Genomic DNA, 17,760 nt, shown 5'->3' with positions numbered 1-17,760 from the left:
TCTGTTACATTTTGAAAATTAAATGAATTTTAATAAACACCTGCTTTACAATTATTTCAAGTGTGTATACATTTTTTGGGGACACTCTGTATATACCCTTCTTTCTTAAGTCTGTTTACTCATGAAAAATGAAACAGGGTTAATATAGATTAAAAATGAATGATATTTAATCGTGATTAATCGAAATGAATCCACAGCAGCCCTGTGATTAATCTGATTAAAAATTTTAATCGTTTGACAGCACTATTATAAATATAAAACTATCATTTAATGTCGGCCAATACAATCAATCTATCAAATTTCATTTAGAGAGAGAGAAAAGGAGAGAAATTATTAGAATTCAACACATTACACACCTACATGTTACAACCAAGGTTATTATCATTAACGAAAACTAATGAAATGACGAAAACTAGAATTGTAAAAACATTTTCATTAACTGAAATAAATAAAAACTATGGTTAAAAGAAAAAACGATAACTAACTGAAACTGTATTGTGTGTTACAGTAACTAAAACATATAAAAATTATGGATAAAATTCCCTTCATTTTCATCTTTGTCAATGTCAGATTGATACAAAATCAATTTATTTCACTCAAGCAATTTTCTCTGCTGGCACCATATGATATTTAAGGGTCCGTCACTTGTGTTCACTTGTGGTTTCCAGTCGTCTTCTGGTCCCCACTCTACCTGGAAACATGGAGACTAAAGTTGGGAGAAAGCAGCAGAGTCCTGTCTGGGATTTATTTGAATACGACGACAGAGAAGAAGAGAAAAGATATAAAAAAACTAAACTAAAACTAAGCATTTAGAAAAAAAAAGAAAACTAATAAAAACTAGTAAACCTGCTCAAAAAACAAATTAAAACGAACTGAATTAGAGAAAAAAAAGTCCAAACTAAATAAAACTAAACTATAATGAAAAATCCACAACTATTCGAACCTTGGGATGAACCTACGGTATGTGACATCAGCTCAAACCTGAGGGAACAGGATGTTTTTTTATGTCATTCTGAACAAGTTTTCTACATTCTACATATCTATGGAATACAACAGAAAAGAAGAGAAAAGATATAAAGAAACTAAAATTAACACTAAAACTAAGCATTTAGAAAAAAAAAAAAGAAAACTAATAAAAAACTAGTAAACTAGTAAACCTGCTCTAAAAACTATTTAACCCTTTCATGCTGGTCACTCCAGTGGACAGCTCTTCTACAGCTGTTCTCTTGTATAAATATGGATTTTTTTGGTGTTTTCATTTGTTTTTTGTTGTTTTTTTTTTTTTTACACATATCTTTATTAAAGTTTTAAGACACTCCATATCTTTTCTGACATGAATTGGTAACATTATGTAGATCTCTCCTGAGCATAAACCCCCAGAATCACAAGCCCTCCTCATAGTTTTCACACAATTTATCAGTAAATACATGTTTCTGTGTCAAAAATTAAACGTGTGGTGTCCAGCTGAGTGGACATTTTTGCAACTTCATGAAAAATAGGTTCATAAGAATTTTTACATTTTTTTTCATTATTATTTTTTTATGTATTTTTTTTTTTTAATTTTTAAAATTATTTTTAGTTTTATTTTATTTATTTATATTTATTTTTCAGAAGAAAATTTTCAATGGCATTGTTTTTTTCATGCCTAAAGAGGAATAAAAACACTCTGGAATTTTTTTTTTTATTAAGGTTCTCATAATTCGTGTTTGAAAGGGTTAAAACGAACTGAATTAGAGAAAAAAGTCCAAACTAAATAAAACTAAACTATAATGAAAAATCCAAAACAATTAGAACCTTGGTTATGACCTCCTCCAAGAAGGAAACACCAGTATGCTCCACAGGAAAGTCCTCATTCATACAGAAACTATAGAGCCCCCCCCCCCCCCCCCCCCAGCCAGATGGTTCTGGGACCAGATAAAGATGAACACAAATGAACTGATTGAATCCTATTAATATGTTTCTTTGACCATTGGCTGCATGATGAAAACCTACAGTACTGTCTGAACCTCCTCTTTGCTGACGCTCCTCTGTGGTGGTTTTCTTCTTCAGTGGTATGAACCGTCCCAGTTCGGAACCTTGTGGTCCGTCCTGTCCTGCAGTATGAACCTGTCTGGGAGTCTGGGTCCCATCCTGGTCACGGTTCTGCTGCAGTTCTACGACTGGAGGTCCATCCTGTCCATGTCCGGCGTCGTCTGCGCTGCGCTGTCTCTGTTTTGTGTGGCGTTTGTGAAGAACGAACCCAAGGACGTGGGTCTGCCCAGCGTTGAAGCAGCCGCCAAGAAGGGCGCCAAAGGAGGTACGAACCAAAGGAAGGGGAGTTATGACGGTGATGTGTTTACGCAGGTATGATATATGGACAAAAGTATGTGGACACGTGGAATTCAGGTGTTTCTTTTCTAACAGGAGTCTGGGATACAAAACAATAATGTCAGATATTATAATATACTTTTATATTGGGTTAAATATCATTGCACTGGTTAGTTTGGTTTAAATCAGGGGTCTCAAACATGCGTCCCGCCAAAGTTTCCAATGTGGCCCGGGGGATGAATTTGTGAAGAGCAAAAATTCCACAGTCAAGGCTGTGGAACTCATTTTAGTTCAAGTATAATAATAATAATAACCTGCAAAAAATAATGACTCCATATTTTCTTCTCAGGTTGATGTAAAAAAAAAATTACATTATGTCTACAAATAATGACAACTTCAAATTTTTGTCTTTGTTTTAGTGCAAAAAATAACATTAAATTATGAAAATATTTACATTTACAAACTATCCTGTAACAATAAAATGTGAATAACCTGAACAAATATGAACAACCTGAAATGTCTAAAGAAAATTCAGCACAATTTGAACTCTTTTCTTCGTGTTCCTCAGTGTTTAGTGTCTGCAGATCTGATCCAGAATGCACATGGACAAATGATAAGTGGAGGCAGAATATTGTTAAAATTGCACTGATTTTTCTTAAGAAATTTCAGTTTTTTCAGGTTATTCACTTCTTTTTTGTTTGGATAGTTTGTAAATGTAAATATTTTCATCATTTAATGGTATTTTTTTTTACACTAAAATAAAGAGAAAACTTTGTAGTTGTCATTATTTATAGGTTATGTTATGTTATTTATTTATTTATTTATTTATTTATTTATTTATTCACATTTATTCTAATACTATCCTCTGCATTTTGTATTTTTCAGTGAAAATCAGGTATTTTCATATATTAACTTCACTGATCATGTAGATGTTCATTAAAGCTCAGATTAAAGTTGAGGTTTATTATATCATGAATCAGAAAAAACTGAAGAAAAAGTGACTTTTTCAGTAAAATGTATCATTAACTGAACATAAACCAAGTTTCTTGGTTTAATGTAGAAAAAAAATAACATTATATTATGCCTATGAATAATGAAAACTGTTTTAGAGCAAAGAAATAACATTAAATGATGAGAATATTTACATTTACAAACTATCCCTTAGTGATAAAATGTGAATAACCTGAACAAATGTGAACAACCTGAAATATATAAAGAAAATTAAGAGCAATTTTAATGTTATTCTGTTACTAAATGTTGTGTGTCTTTGTAGATCTGATCCAGAATGCACATGTAGAAATGAAAAGTAATGAGCATAATATTGTTAAAATTGCACTTATTTTCCTTAAGAAATTTCAGTTTTTTTCAGGTTATTCACATTTTTTTTGTTTGGATAGTTTGTAAATGTAAATATTTTCATCATTTAATGGTATTTTTTACACTAAAATAAAGAGAAAACTTTGTAGTTGTCATTATTTATAGGTTATTATGTTATTTATTTATTTATTTACATTTACTCTAATACTATCCTCTGTATTTTGTGTTTTTCAGTGAAAATCAGATATTTTCATATATTAACTTCACTGATCATGTAGATGTTCATTAAAGCTCAGATTAAAGTTGAGGTTTATTATATCATGAATCAGAGAAAACTGAAGGAAAAGTGACTTTTTCAGTAAAATGATTATTTAATTAACTAAACATAAACCAAGTTTCTTGGTTTAATGTAGAAAAAGATGTGATAAGTGATAAATTGAGGCAGAATATTGTTAAAATTGCACTTATTTTTCTTAAGAAATTTCAGTTTTTTCAGGTTATTCACATCTTTTTTGTTTGGATAGTTTATAAAAATAAGTATTTTCATAATTTAATGGTTTTTTTTGCACTAAAACACAGACAAAAATTTGGAGTTGTCATTATTTATTGGTTATTATGTTATTATTTTATTGGTCCGACCCACTGGAGATGAAATGGAGCTAAATGTGGAACCTGAAAGAACATGAGTTTGAGAGCCATGATTTAAATTGTTATATTTATTTCTAAAATGCCTCAGAGATGGTTTTTACTTAATTTCTCTCAACATTATTATTATTATTATTATTATTATTATTATTATTATTATTATTATTATTATTATTATTATTATTATTTTAATCTGTGACTGTGATTTTAAATGTTCTACCTCTGAATTTGTCAAATATTTTTCATGCTCTGACTGTACTTAACAATATTATTTCTCAACTTATCATTTGTCCATGTGCATTATGGGTCAGATCTACAAAGACACTAAACACTGAGTAACAGGCAGAAAAATTATTAAAATTTTGCTGAATTTTCTTTAGGCATTTCAGGTTGTTCATATTTGTTCAGGTTATTCACATTTTATTGGTACAAGATAGTCTGTAAATGTAAATATTTTCATAATTTAATGTTTTTTTTTTTTACACTAAAACGAAGGGAAAAAATTAGGTGTTCATTCTAGATTTTTTTTTGGCGTAATTCAAGATTTTTTTTTTACTTAATTCAAGATTTTTTTTTTTTTTTGTCTTAATTCAAGATTTTTTGCTAAATTTGAGATTTTTTTTGGCTTAATTGAAGATTTTTTTACTTAACTGAAGTTTTTTTTTTTACTTAATTGAAGATTTTTTTTAACTTAATTGAAGATTTTTTTTGGCTTAATTCAAGATTTTTTTTAGTTAATTGGAGATTTTTTTTTGGCTTAATTCAAGATTTTTTTGTACTTAATTGAAGGGTTTTTTTTTGTTTAATTCAAGATTTTTTTTTAACTTAATTGAAGAATTTTTTTGGCTTAATTCAAGAATTTTTTTACTTAATTGAAGGTTTTTTTTTGCTTAATTCAACATTTTTTGCTAAATTTGAGATTTTTTTTGGCTTAATTGAAGATTTTTTTTACGTAATTGAAGATTTTTTTTTTTTTTTGGCTTAATTGAAGATTTTTTCACTTAATTGAAGATTTTTTTTGGGCTTAATTCAAGATTTTTTTTTAACTTAATTGAAGACTTTTTTTTGGCTTAATTCAAGAATTTTTTTTTTTATTTAATTGAAGTTTTTTTTTGCTTAATTCAAGATTTTCTTTAACTTAATTGAAGTTTTTTTGCTTAATTCAAGATTTTTTGCTAAATTTGAGATTTTTTTTGGCTTAATTGAAGATTTTTTAACTTAATTGAAGATTTTTTTTTTTTGGCTTAATTCAAGATTTTTTTTACTCAATTGAAGATTTTTTTTTGGCTTAATTCAAGATTTTTTTTTAACTTAATTGAAGATTTTTTTGGCTTAATTGAAGATTTTTTTGTACTTAATTGAAGGTTGTTTTTTTTTTGCTTAATTCAAGATTTTCTTTAACTTAATTGAATTTTTTTTGCTTAATTCAAGATTTTTTGCTAAATTTGAGATTTTTTTTGGTTTAATTGAAGATTTTTTTGACTTAATTGAAGATTTTTTTTTTTTAACTTAATTGAAGATTTTTTGCTAAATTTGAGATTTTTTTGGCTTAATTCAAGATTTTTTTTTAACTTAATTGAAGACTTTTTTTTGGCTTAATTCAAGAATTTTTTTTTTAATTTAATTGAAGTTTTTTTTTTGCTTAATTCAAGATTTTCTTTAACTTAATTGAAGTTTTTTTGCTTAATTCAAGATTTTTTGCTAAATTTGAGATTTTTTTTGGCTTAATTGAAGATTTTTTTGACTTAATTGAAGATTTTTTTTTTTTACTTAATTGAAGATTTTTTGCTAAATTTGAGATTTTTTTGGCTTAATTCAAGATTTTTTCCTTAATTCAAGCTAAATTTCTTTTTGCTTAATTCAGTTCAAGCCTGGAATTTTTGCACTTGGCAAAAACATCCCAGGGGCCGGACTGGACCCTTGGGCGGGCCAGATTTGGCCCTCGGGCCACATGTTTGACACCCCTGGTATAGAGTATGATATATGTGTTATGATTCCACAGATGACAGAGTCTGCGCTCAGGGCCTGGTGGACTTTGCGGTGCATTCCTGTTAAGTCCATGAGGGTTTAGAGCCGTCGTTCTGTTAAATCCCTCTGTCAAATCGATCAGCGAGTGCACAAAGGCTCCAAAAGTCTCACAGCGCTGAACATTATCAGAGCTTCTTCAGATCCTTAAACATCTAAAACCCAGTAGTCAGTGTTTGAAGCTCGGTACGGTCGTGACGGTCGGTTGGAAGCAGCTGAAAATAACACATTAGAAGATGGATGCGTGAAAATAGAGCTGCATGGGAACTCAGGAAAAAAAGCATAAATCTGCAAAAAGCCAAAAACAAACACCTGCCGTCATCCCATATTCATTCAAGTCTGACCACGACAGGAGACGATGGGAAATGGGTTTAAAGAACCTGTAGTTCAGGTTCCACAGTCGGCCCAGTATGATCTGAAATGGGTCAGACCAGTAAAATAATAACATCATAACCTACAAATAATGAATAAAGTTTTCTCTTTATTTTAGTGCAAAAAAAAAAAAAAAATACCATTAAATGATGAAAATATTTACATTTACAAACTATCCAAACAAAAAAGAAGTGAACAACCTGAAAAAACTGAAAATTCTTTAGGAAAACAAGTGCAATTTTAACAATATTATGCATATGACTTATCATTTCTACATGTGCATTACAGATCAGATCTACAAAGACACACAACATTTAGTAACAGACAGAATAATGTTAAAATAGCACTTGACTTTCCTCATATATTTCAGGTTATTCACATTTTATCACTAAGGGATAGTTTGTAAATGTAAATATTTTCATAATTTAGTGTCATTTCCTTGCTCTGAAACAGTTGTCATTATTTATAGGCATAATGTTATTTTTTTCTACATTAAACCAAGAAATTTGGTTTATGTTCAGTTAATGACATATTTTACTGAAAAAGTCACTTTTTCTTCAGTTTTCTATGATTACTATATAATATAATAAACCTCAACTTTAATCTGAGCTTTAATGAACATCTACATGATCAGTGAAGTTAATATATGAAAATACCTGATTTTTCACTGAAAAATACAAAATACAGAGAATAATATTAGAATAAATGTAAATAAATAAATAACATAATAACCTATAAATAATGACAACTACAAAGTTTTCTCTTTCTTTTAGTGCAAAAAATACCATTAAATGATGAAAATATTTACATTTACAAACTATCCAAACAAAAAAGAAGTGAACAACCTGAAAAAAACTGTAAATTCTTTAGGAAAATAAGTGCAATTTTAAAAATATTATGCTTATAACTTATCATTTCTACATGTGCATTACAGATCAGATCTACAAAGACACACAACATTTAGTAACAGACAGAATATTGGTAAAATTGCTCTTAATTTTCTTTATATATTTCAAGTTGTTCATATTTGTTCAGATTATTCACATTTTATCACTAAGGGATAGTTTGTAAATGTAAATATTCTCATCATTTAATGTTATTTCTTTGCTCTAAAACAGTTGTCATTATTCATAGGCATAATATAATGTTATTTTTTCCACATTAAACCAAGAAAGTTGGTTTATGTTCAGTTAATGATACATTTAACTGAAAAAGTCACTTTTTCTTCAGTTTTTTCTGATTAGTGATATAATAAACCTCAACTTTAATTTGAACTTTAATGAACATCTACATGATCAGTGAAGTTAATATATGACAATACCTGATTTTCACTGAAAAACGCAAAATACAGAGGATAGTATTAGAGTAAATGTAAAATAACAACATAACAACCTATAAATAATGACAACTCCACATTTTTCTCTGTTTTAGTGCAAAAAATTACATTAAATTAGTAAAATTTTTTACATTTACAAACTATCCAAACAAAAAAGAAGTGAACAACCTGAAAAAAACTGTAAATTCTTTAGGAAAATAAGTGTAATTTTAACAATATTATGCTTATAACTTATCATTTCTACATGTGCATTACAGATCAGATCTACAAAGACACACAACATTTAGTAACAGACAGAATATTGGTAAAATTGCTCTTAATTTTCTTTATATATTTCAAGTTGTTCATATTTGTTCAGATTATTCACATTTTATCACTAAGGGATAGTTTGTAAATGTAAATATTTTCATAATTTAGTGTCATTTCCTTGCTCTTAAACAGTTGTCATTATTTATAGGCATAATATAATGTTATTTTTTTCTACATTGAACCAAGAAATTTGGTTTATGTTCAGTTAATGACATATTTTACTGAAAAAGTCACTTTTTCTTCAGTTTTCTCTGATTCATGATATAATAAACCTCAACTTTAATCTGAGCTTTAATGAACATCTACATGATCAGTGAAGTTAATATATGAAAATACCTGATTTTCACTGAAAAATACAAAATACAGAGAATAATATTAGAATAAATGTAAATAAATAAATAACATAATAACCTATAAATAATGACAACTACAAAGTTTTCTCTTTCTTTTAGTGCAAAAAATACCATTTAAATGATGAAAATATTTACATTTACAAACTATCCAAACAAAAAAGAAGTGAACAACCTGAAAAAAACTGTAAATTCTTTAGGAAAATAAGTGTAATTTTAAAAATATTATGCTTATAACTTATCATTTCTACATGTGCATTACAGATCAGATCTACAAAGACACACAACATTTAGTAACAGACAGAATATTGGTAAAATTGCTCTTAATTTTCTTTATATATTTCAGGTTGTTCATATTTGTTCAGATTATTCACATTTTATCACTAAGGGATAGTTTGTAAATGTAAATATTCTCATCATTTAATGTTATTTCTTTGCTCTAAAACAGTTGTCATTATTCATAGGCATAATATAATGTTATTTTTTCCACATTAAACCAAGAAAGTTGGTTTATGTTCAGTTAATGATACATTTAACTGAAAAAGTCACTTTTTCTTCAGTTTTTTCTGATTAGTGATATAATAAACCTCAACTTTAATTTGAACTTTAATGAACATCTACATGATCAGTGAAGTTAATATATGAAAATACCTGATTTTCACTGAAAAATACAAAATACAGAGGATAGTATTAGAGTAAATGTAAAATAACAACATAACAACCTATAAATAATGACAACTCCACATTTTTCTCTGTTTTAGTGCAAAAAATTACATTAAATTAGTAAAATTTTTACATTTAGAAACTGTCCAAACAAAAAAGAAGTGAACAACCTGAAAAAGCTGTAAATTATTAAGGAAAATAAGTGTAATTTTAACAATATTATGCTTATAACTTATCATTTCTACATGTGCATTACAGATCAGATCTACAAAGACACACAACATTTAGTAACAGACAGAATATTGGTAAAATTGCTCTTAATTACTTCCGCCAAGGAGGTTATGTTTTTGCCAGGGTTTCTTTGTTTGTTTGTCTGTTTGTCTGTCCGTTAGTGTGCAACATAACTCAAAAAGTTATGGACAGATTTGGATGAAATTTTCAGGGTTTGTTGGAAATGGGATAAGGAAGAAATGATTAAATTTTGGTGGTGATCGGGGGTGGGGGGGCCCACAGGGGGGGCGCAGACCAGAAAGTTTCATCTAAATCTGTCCATAACTTTTTGAGTTATGTTGCACACTAACGGACAGACAAACAAACAAACCCTGGCAAAAACATAACCTCCTTGGCATGGGGGGGCCCACGGGGGGGGGCCACTGATCAGCCTTGGCGGAGGTCTGCGCTCTCTGAGTGCTTCTAGTTTTCTTTATATATTTCAGGTTGTTCATATTTGTTCAGATTATTCACATTTTATCACTAAGGGATAGTTTGTAAATGTAAATATTTTCATAATTTAGTGTCATTTCCTTGCTCTGAAACAGTTGTCATTATTTATAGGCATAATATAATGTTATTTTTTTCTACATTAAATTAAGAAATTTGGTTTATGTTCAGTTAATGATACATTTTACTGAAAAAGTCCCTTTTTCTTCAGTTTTCTATGAGTACTATATAATATAATAACCCTCAACTTTAATCTGAGCTTTAATGAACATCTACATGATCAGTGAAGTTAATATATGAAAATATCTGATTTTCACTGAAAAATACAAAATACAAATCTTTGTCAATGTCGGATTGATACAAAATCGATTTATTTCCCTCAAGCAATTTTCTCTGCTGTCACCATAGGATATTTAAGGGTCCGTCACTTGTGTTCACTTGTGGTTTCCAGTCGTCTTCTGGTCCCCACTCTACCTGGAAACATGGAGACTAAAGTTGGGAGAAAGCAGCAGAGTCCTGTCTGGGATTTATTTGAATACGACGACAGAGAAGAAGAGAAAAGATATAAAAAAATAAAACTAAACTAAAACTAGGCATTTAGAAAAAAAATGAAAACTAATAAAAACTAGGAAACCTGCTCTAAAAATGAATTAAAATGAACTGAATTAAAGAAAAAAAGTCAAAACTAAACTATAATGAAAAATCCAAAACTATTCGAACCTTGGGATGAACCTATATGACATCAGCTGGAACCTGAGGGGAACAGGATGTTTTTTAATGTCATTCTGAATATGTTTTCTACATTCTCCGTATCTATTACATCATGTCAACTCCATATTTGATCAGACTTTACAGGAGTTGGTCCTTATTTGGTGTTTTCACTGGAATCTCCAAACCTTAACCCTGGTCTGGTGGATTTTACAGATAATACAGAGTCAAATGTGTGACTGTGACAGAAGAACTGCATCCACACGTGAAACTCAAACTGCTCTGTCTCCCCCTGGTGGTCGGAAATTCAACTGAAAACCAAACTAAAAACTCAAAGCAAACATTCAATGCATTTTTTCTGAAGATGATTTCAGACTTTTAGATGGATTTTATGAGACTGATTTATGTTAAATCATCCATTTTCTGATTTTTCAGACTAAGGGTTCGGAACCAAAATGGGTCGTGAAGTTTTGTTTTTTACTCGGTCTTTAATTGGTGCAGGAAAATGAACAGCGGCATTTTCCTAATTAAAACAGAAGAAAAGTCATCTCTGGAAAAGTTTCTGGACATTGACCTCAACAAAACCATGAGAAATGTTGAAGAGAAGCATTAGATGAAGATGTAACAAAAGAGACACAGAGGAAAAGATGGAAATGATGAAATGAAACATGAAGTAAAAGATGTAAAAAGATGTTTCTGTTCTAAACTATTTTTTTTATTCTGTTCTATTCTGTTCTACTCCATTTTATTTTGTTCTATTCTATTTTATTCTGTTCTATACTATTTTATTTTGTTCTATTCTATTTTATTCGGTTCTATACTATTTTATTTTGTTCTATTCTATTTTATTCTGTTCTATACTATTTTATTTTGTTCTATTCTATTTTATTCTGTTCTATTCTATTTAATTCTGTCCTATACTATTGTATTTTATTCTGTTGTATTCTGTTCTATGCTATTTTTTTATTCTATTCTATGCTGTTCTGTTCTATTTTATTTTGTTCTATTCTATTTTATTCTATTCTATTTTATTCTGTTCTATACTATTCTGTTCTATACTGTTCTATTCTATTTTATATTTTTCTATTTTATTTTGTTCCATTCTATTTTATTCTGTTCTATACTATTCTGTTCTATTTTATTTTATTCTATTCTATTTTATTCTGTTGTATACTATTCTGTTGTACGTTATTTTGTTCTATTTTATTTTATTCTGTTCTATACTATTCTGTTCTATGTTATTTTGTTCTATTCTGTTCAGCTCCATTGGCCTTAAACACACATACGTCTTTAAATCAGATCACGATGAAAACAGTAAAACCACATCTCTCTCTCTCTCTCTCTCTCTCTCTCTCTCTCTCTCTCTCTCTCTCTCTCTCTCTCTCTCTCTCTCTCCACTTCCACCTGAACTAGTCCGTTAAACTACGTTGTTGTTTACGTTTGAACGTCCCTCTGTGTGTATACGTTTTCCCAGGGAACAGTGAAAGCACCCTGACGGAGTTCCTGCTGTCCCCGTTCCTGTGGGTGCTGTCGCTTGGATACCTGGTGGTGTTCGGGGTGAAGACGGCCGCCACCGACTGGGGTCAGCTGTTCCTGATGCAGGAGAAAGGCCAGACCGCGCTCATGGGTATGCACCTGAACGCACCACAGCCTCATTAAGCCTTTAAGCACCAACTTTGCAATACTGCGAAAAGCATCAGAACTGAATAAAACAGACCATAACTCCAGATAGTTACCAAATGTAGTTACCACCTCCCACCAACAGATGGCGGACATGTGCCCCTTCAGTCCTGACACCATTTCAGGGCACGTTTCTGTTCAAAGAGAAGAAGAAAATCCAGTTTAAAGGCGTGGTCCTGAACTGTTTTTGTTTTTTGTTTTTTTTACAACTTTATTATTCAAAATCTGATTAAACATTTCCACCATTTTCATACAAAAATTCTTATTTTCTCCAGAATGAGCAACATTTTCAAACTTAAGAGAACAATATTAATAAAGAACATCATAAAATAAAATACAATTGAATAAAATAATTATCAAAATAAAGTCAGAGGTCTAATCAGGAATCAACAAATTTAAATTTTCATTTCCTTCAGATGATTTTGGGTTCATATTCATGCGTTCATCTCAAAGGCTTCACATATCTCACCCATCCCTCCCAGTGTCACACAAAAACATCCATCTTCAGATTTACAGTAAAGGTTATTCTTTCCATCCCATAAATTCCCATATTTATGTCGATCCAATTATTTATTGTCGGTTCTTCTTGTGTCATCCGTCGTTTAGTTATTGCTTTTTTTCCTGCAGCTAGTAATATACCGAAAAGGTATCTGTTTATGTTCTTGACCTCTGGAGAAATGCATCCCAAATACATGGTTTTGAAATCAAAAGGTAAATAGATATTAAGAAGGATTTCTATGGCTTCATAAATTTCTTTCCAATAATGGTTCATTTTTGGGCATTCCCAGAATATGTGGAAATGATGTGCAGTGTGGCTGCTACAATTCCTCCAGCACTGTGAATTCCCATTTGTGTAGAGTGACTTATGGCTAGGGGTAATAAAAAAACAAGTTATATTTTTCCAACAGAAGTTTTTGCATAAATGAGACTTTGTACTTTCCCATTGAAATTGGCAGATGTTTTGCCATTCTTCGTCCGTTACACTGGTCTACAATTTTTTAGAAATGATTTACTTCAGAGATTAAATGTGCTAAATGCTACGTATTTTAATAAGATTAATTGAAAAATAAATGACAAAAGTGCCGGTTTGCTGATGTTTTCAAGGTATATGATTAAGTGTTATTACACATATACAGGGTGGGGAAGCAAATTTTACACTGAACATTTAGTTGTTTTTTCTCAGCAGACACTACGTCAGTTGTTTTGAAACCAAACATATATTGATGTCATAATCATACCTAACACTATTATCCATACCTTTTCAGAAACTTTTGCCCATATGAGTAATCAGGAAAGCAAACGTCAAAGAGTGTGTGATTTGCTGAATGCACTCGTCACACCAAAGGAGATTTCAAAAATAGTTGGAGTGTCCATAAAGACTGTTTATAATGGAAAGAAGAGAATGACTATGAGCAAAACTATTACCAGAAAGTCTGGAAGTGGAGAAAGCAACAAAAAACGTACAAAAGCTGTTATTAAAGCTCTCAAATCCAAAATCCTAAAGGATCCAACCAAATCCATGAGAAAAATGGCAGTTGAACTTGAGGTAGACAACAAGACCGTTAGAAATGCAGTAAAATATGATTTGAAGTTAAAATCTTACACAAGAACACCGAAACACTTGTTGACAACAGCTATGAAGGAAAAGAGATTGGAAAGGTGCAAGAAAATTATTACATGGTTCAAGAAAAAGTCCTCCATTGTAACGATCTTATCAGATGAAAAGATCTTCACTGTCGATGCTGTTCTGAACCGCAGAAATGACAGATTTATCGCAAAATCTCCTTTGGTGTGACGAGTGCATTCAGGAAATCACACACTCTTTGACGTTTGCTTTCCTGATTACTCATATGGGCAAAAGTTTGTGAAAAGGTATGGATAATAGTGTTAGGTATGATTATGACATCAGTATATGTTTGGTTTCAAAACAACTGACGTAGTGCCTGCTGAGAAAAAACAACTAAATGTTCACTGTACATTTTGCTTCCCCACCCTGTATGTATCGTGTTGAGTGATTGGGTTGACTAGTTTTTCAATAAAATTTGAGCCACAGTTGATCGTTACTATGATCAGAATTTATCAGTGATTGACAGACGGATGGGACACAGTTTCCACTTATGCTGAGTTTGTACGTTAAGTGTTTGATTTTAGTCTTAAAACTCTCACACGTGTTGGTGAGATGATCTGTACTGACATGAAGGCTGTTCCCAAAGGCAGTACGTACATGAGCGCCCTGGAGGTGGGGGGCTTCGTGGGCAGCCTGGCCTCGGGTTTCTTCTCCGACAGGGCCGTCGCTCGGGTAAGAAACCGACACGAGTAACCCGATACGATCTGTGGCGGATCAGTGTAACCGAGCCCGCCGTTTGACTTCCCGCAGCACGGCCTGGGAACCCACGGCAACCCCCGCCACGGCCTGCTCCTCCTGATGATGACGGGGATGTGCGTGTCCATGTACCTGTTCAGAGTCACCATCACACCTGACATCCCACAGGTACCGCTTTACACCCACGGGACCATCTGTCGCCCAGGGAAACGCTGGAAACGTCATCCCATAACGACTGGTTTTATGTTTTCAGGACGCGCTCTGGGTCCAAGCCCTCCACCCTGTCTCCGCCCTCATCGGTGTGTCGGAAAAAGAGGTATTTACTGACAAAACAAAGAGGATCTCTAAGTGTGGTGTGGTAAATATTCTGTGGTGATGAAGCTGTAGGTGCAGAATCTTATCTGAAGAAACTGAAAAGACAGAATAAAACCTGTCAAACTCATTTTAGTTCAGGTTCCACATTCAGCCCAATATGATTTTGACATTGTGTCTGTTTTTTTGTTTTATTCTACTTTTCTTCTTGTAAAATAATTTATTCTTTTTTTCTTATTTTACTTTTTGCAATTTTGTATTCTTGTTTATGTGGTTTGCAGAATATTGCCTTTGGACCCTTTGGGAAGTGGACGTCCTGCATGAAAGGGTTAATGTCAAAATGAGACAAAAAGCAGAGAAAACTGACATTAACCCTCTGGTATCCCGTCCAGCAAGGCCCTCACTAAGCACCAAGTGGGCCTTTTTCACACACTTGTGGAATAATGTCAATTTCATACAGTTTATTTTTAATTTTTTTACACTTTTTTCTATTTCATCAACTTGAGCTGTAAATAAAAATACCAAATACTCAATAACTGTCACAGTTTTTAACCCTTTAAATGCCATGTTTGTAATGTAAACAAACCTTTTTTTTGGAGGCAAAAAACACAAAAAAAATATTTTTTTTCAGTATACTACATAAAAAGTGGATCACATATTATTTGATTTTTGCATCCTGGCATATGTTAATGATTAACAGCGACATTGGTTAATTTGCATTATTATTTTTGGCACTAGGTCAAATGTTCAAAACAGTGGTGGCTGCTTGTCTTTCAGACAGGAGAGGCTCATTGTCGGCTTACATAAAAAAAAGTCAAGTTATTTAAACATAAATTCGGACCTCTGTTCCTTTTTAAGAAAATGGTCGTATTGTACCAAGTAAACAAGAAAACGTGAAATTATGTTAAATTGAAACAAGGAAGTACAATGATTGAGTTTTATTTACAGTACAAGAAATGAACAAGTCATTTCGTAGTGGTGGAGCTCCGCCCACAGCTCCATTCACCCCCAGAGACGCTGGGCGTCCGGGGGCGGGACAACATCATGGTGGTTATCCAATTACCGTCCAGTTTTGAGGCAATGAAAAAACCAGTTCCACTCAGTCCCATTGAAGTGCATGGACGCTGAGCGTCTACGGACAAATGCACTGAGCAGAGACACGGGAATGGAGGAGAAGTGAACAACATCCAGTCTGTGATTTGGGATAAAACTGATTCTGAACGAACTCGTCTGTGAGATGAACGTGTTCTAACGCATTTGGAGTCAATGAAATGAAAACATAACTGAACAGATTTAACCATTGAATTTGAGTCATTTTAGGACAAGCTGAGCTTCCACTGCAGTCTGACAGAAAACACCTCTGGTTCAAAAATACAAGCATCTGTCACCAAGTGTGCGTAAAATGCACACCTATAAATCAAACTATTAAATATTATATATTGATTTATTTTTCTGCTCTAATTTGATTTTATTTTGTAAATCCAGGTCAGCCCTAATCATACAGATCAAATGTTAGAAATAGTGCGTTTTAGGCACACTTGGCAGACAGATGCTAGTCTGGTCATTTTCTTTTGTTTACAATGTGCACATTTTAGTTGGTGGACAGAATTTTAAAGATCATGGAAAAATGAACAACTTTTGAATTCTAACCTTATTTAAATTGTGAAAAATAATATGAAGTTTTTTAAAACAAAGTGTGCCTAAAAGGTTCACGTGGATACCGGAGGGTTAATTCCATCAGGTTCAGAGGTTATTTTACAGCCGTAGATCTGTTCAGTTTTCACCTGGTTCACTTTTTGTCGTGAACAGCTCTGGATCCTGTTTCTCGGTGCGGTCTTCGGATTCTCTACTTACGGACCAATCGCTTTGTTCGGGGTGATCGCCAGTGAAAGCGCTCCGTCAAACTTCTGTGGAATGTCTCACGCCGTCGTGGCTCTGATGGCGAACGGTGAGATGTTGAAAGCATTGGTTTACTGTGGCGTTTCCACCGGTGACGTGTTCATGTGGGTAACCCGGGTCTGGTCTGTGTTCCAGTGGGGGCGTTCATGGCGGGGCTTCCCTTCAGCACCATCGCCAAAAAACACAGCTGGGAGACGGCATTCTGGGTAGCCGAGGTGATCATGACCGCCACCACCGTTGGGTTCTTCCTGGTTCGAAACATGCGAACCAAAATGGGACGGATCGCAGAGAAAACGGACTAAAGTATCGTGGTACAAATAAATACAATATGTGGACAAAAGTATGTGGACACGTTGAATTCAGGTGTTTCTTTTCTAACAAAACAATAATAATAAATGTCATAATATAGTTTTATATTGGGATAAATATCATTGCATTTTTTAGTTTGGTTTAAATTGTTTCTAAAATGCCTCAGAGATGGTTTTTACTTATTTCTCTCAACATTGAATTTTTTTTTTTGTTTCTTTATCTATTATTTTAAATGTTTTTCCTCTAAATTTCTAAAATATTTCTCATATATCTAACTGTAAATAATAATTTTCTACCACAACTAAACATCTACTTTCTTCACATCTCACTGAAGAAGAAAAATCTACCATTAAACTTTAAGGAAATATTGATGTTTATAAACTATATGGACATAAATATTGGGACACATGTCTACGGCTGTAAAATGTCCTGTTCATGATGATTTGACATAAAAACATCAATATTTCATTTGTTTGATATTGATT

At 32.0% G+C, this 17,760-nt stretch overlaps 1 protein-coding gene across 1 annotated transcript in view; it reads left to right on the top strand.

The window, feature by feature from the left end:
- The window catches only part of slc37a4b (solute carrier family 37 member 4b), a 31,244-nt gene extending 13,872 nt beyond the window's left edge, over positions 1-17,372 (top strand). Inside the window, exons 4-10 of the mRNA XM_030153392.1 lie at positions 2,050-2,296; positions 12,227-12,379; positions 14,646-14,731; positions 14,810-14,923; positions 15,009-15,071; positions 16,877-17,015; positions 17,102-17,372. Of these exons, the coding sequence (XP_030009252.1) occupies positions 2,050-2,296; positions 12,227-12,379; positions 14,646-14,731; positions 14,810-14,923; positions 15,009-15,071; positions 16,877-17,015; positions 17,102-17,268 (969 nt within the window). The 3' untranslated portion in view covers positions 17,269-17,372. The remainder of the gene's footprint in view (positions 1-2,049; positions 2,297-12,226; positions 12,380-14,645; positions 14,732-14,809; positions 14,924-15,008; positions 15,072-16,876; positions 17,016-17,101) is intronic.
- The last annotated feature ends 388 nt before the right edge of the window (positions 17,373-17,760 follow it).

Source organism: Sphaeramia orbicularis, chromosome 14, assembly GCF_902148855.1.
Source record: "Sphaeramia orbicularis chromosome 14, fSphaOr1.1, whole genome shotgun sequence".
Taxonomy (NCBI): domain Eukaryota; kingdom Metazoa; phylum Chordata; class Actinopteri; order Kurtiformes; family Apogonidae; genus Sphaeramia; species Sphaeramia orbicularis.
This window is presented reverse-complemented; position numbering and strand designations above follow the sequence as displayed.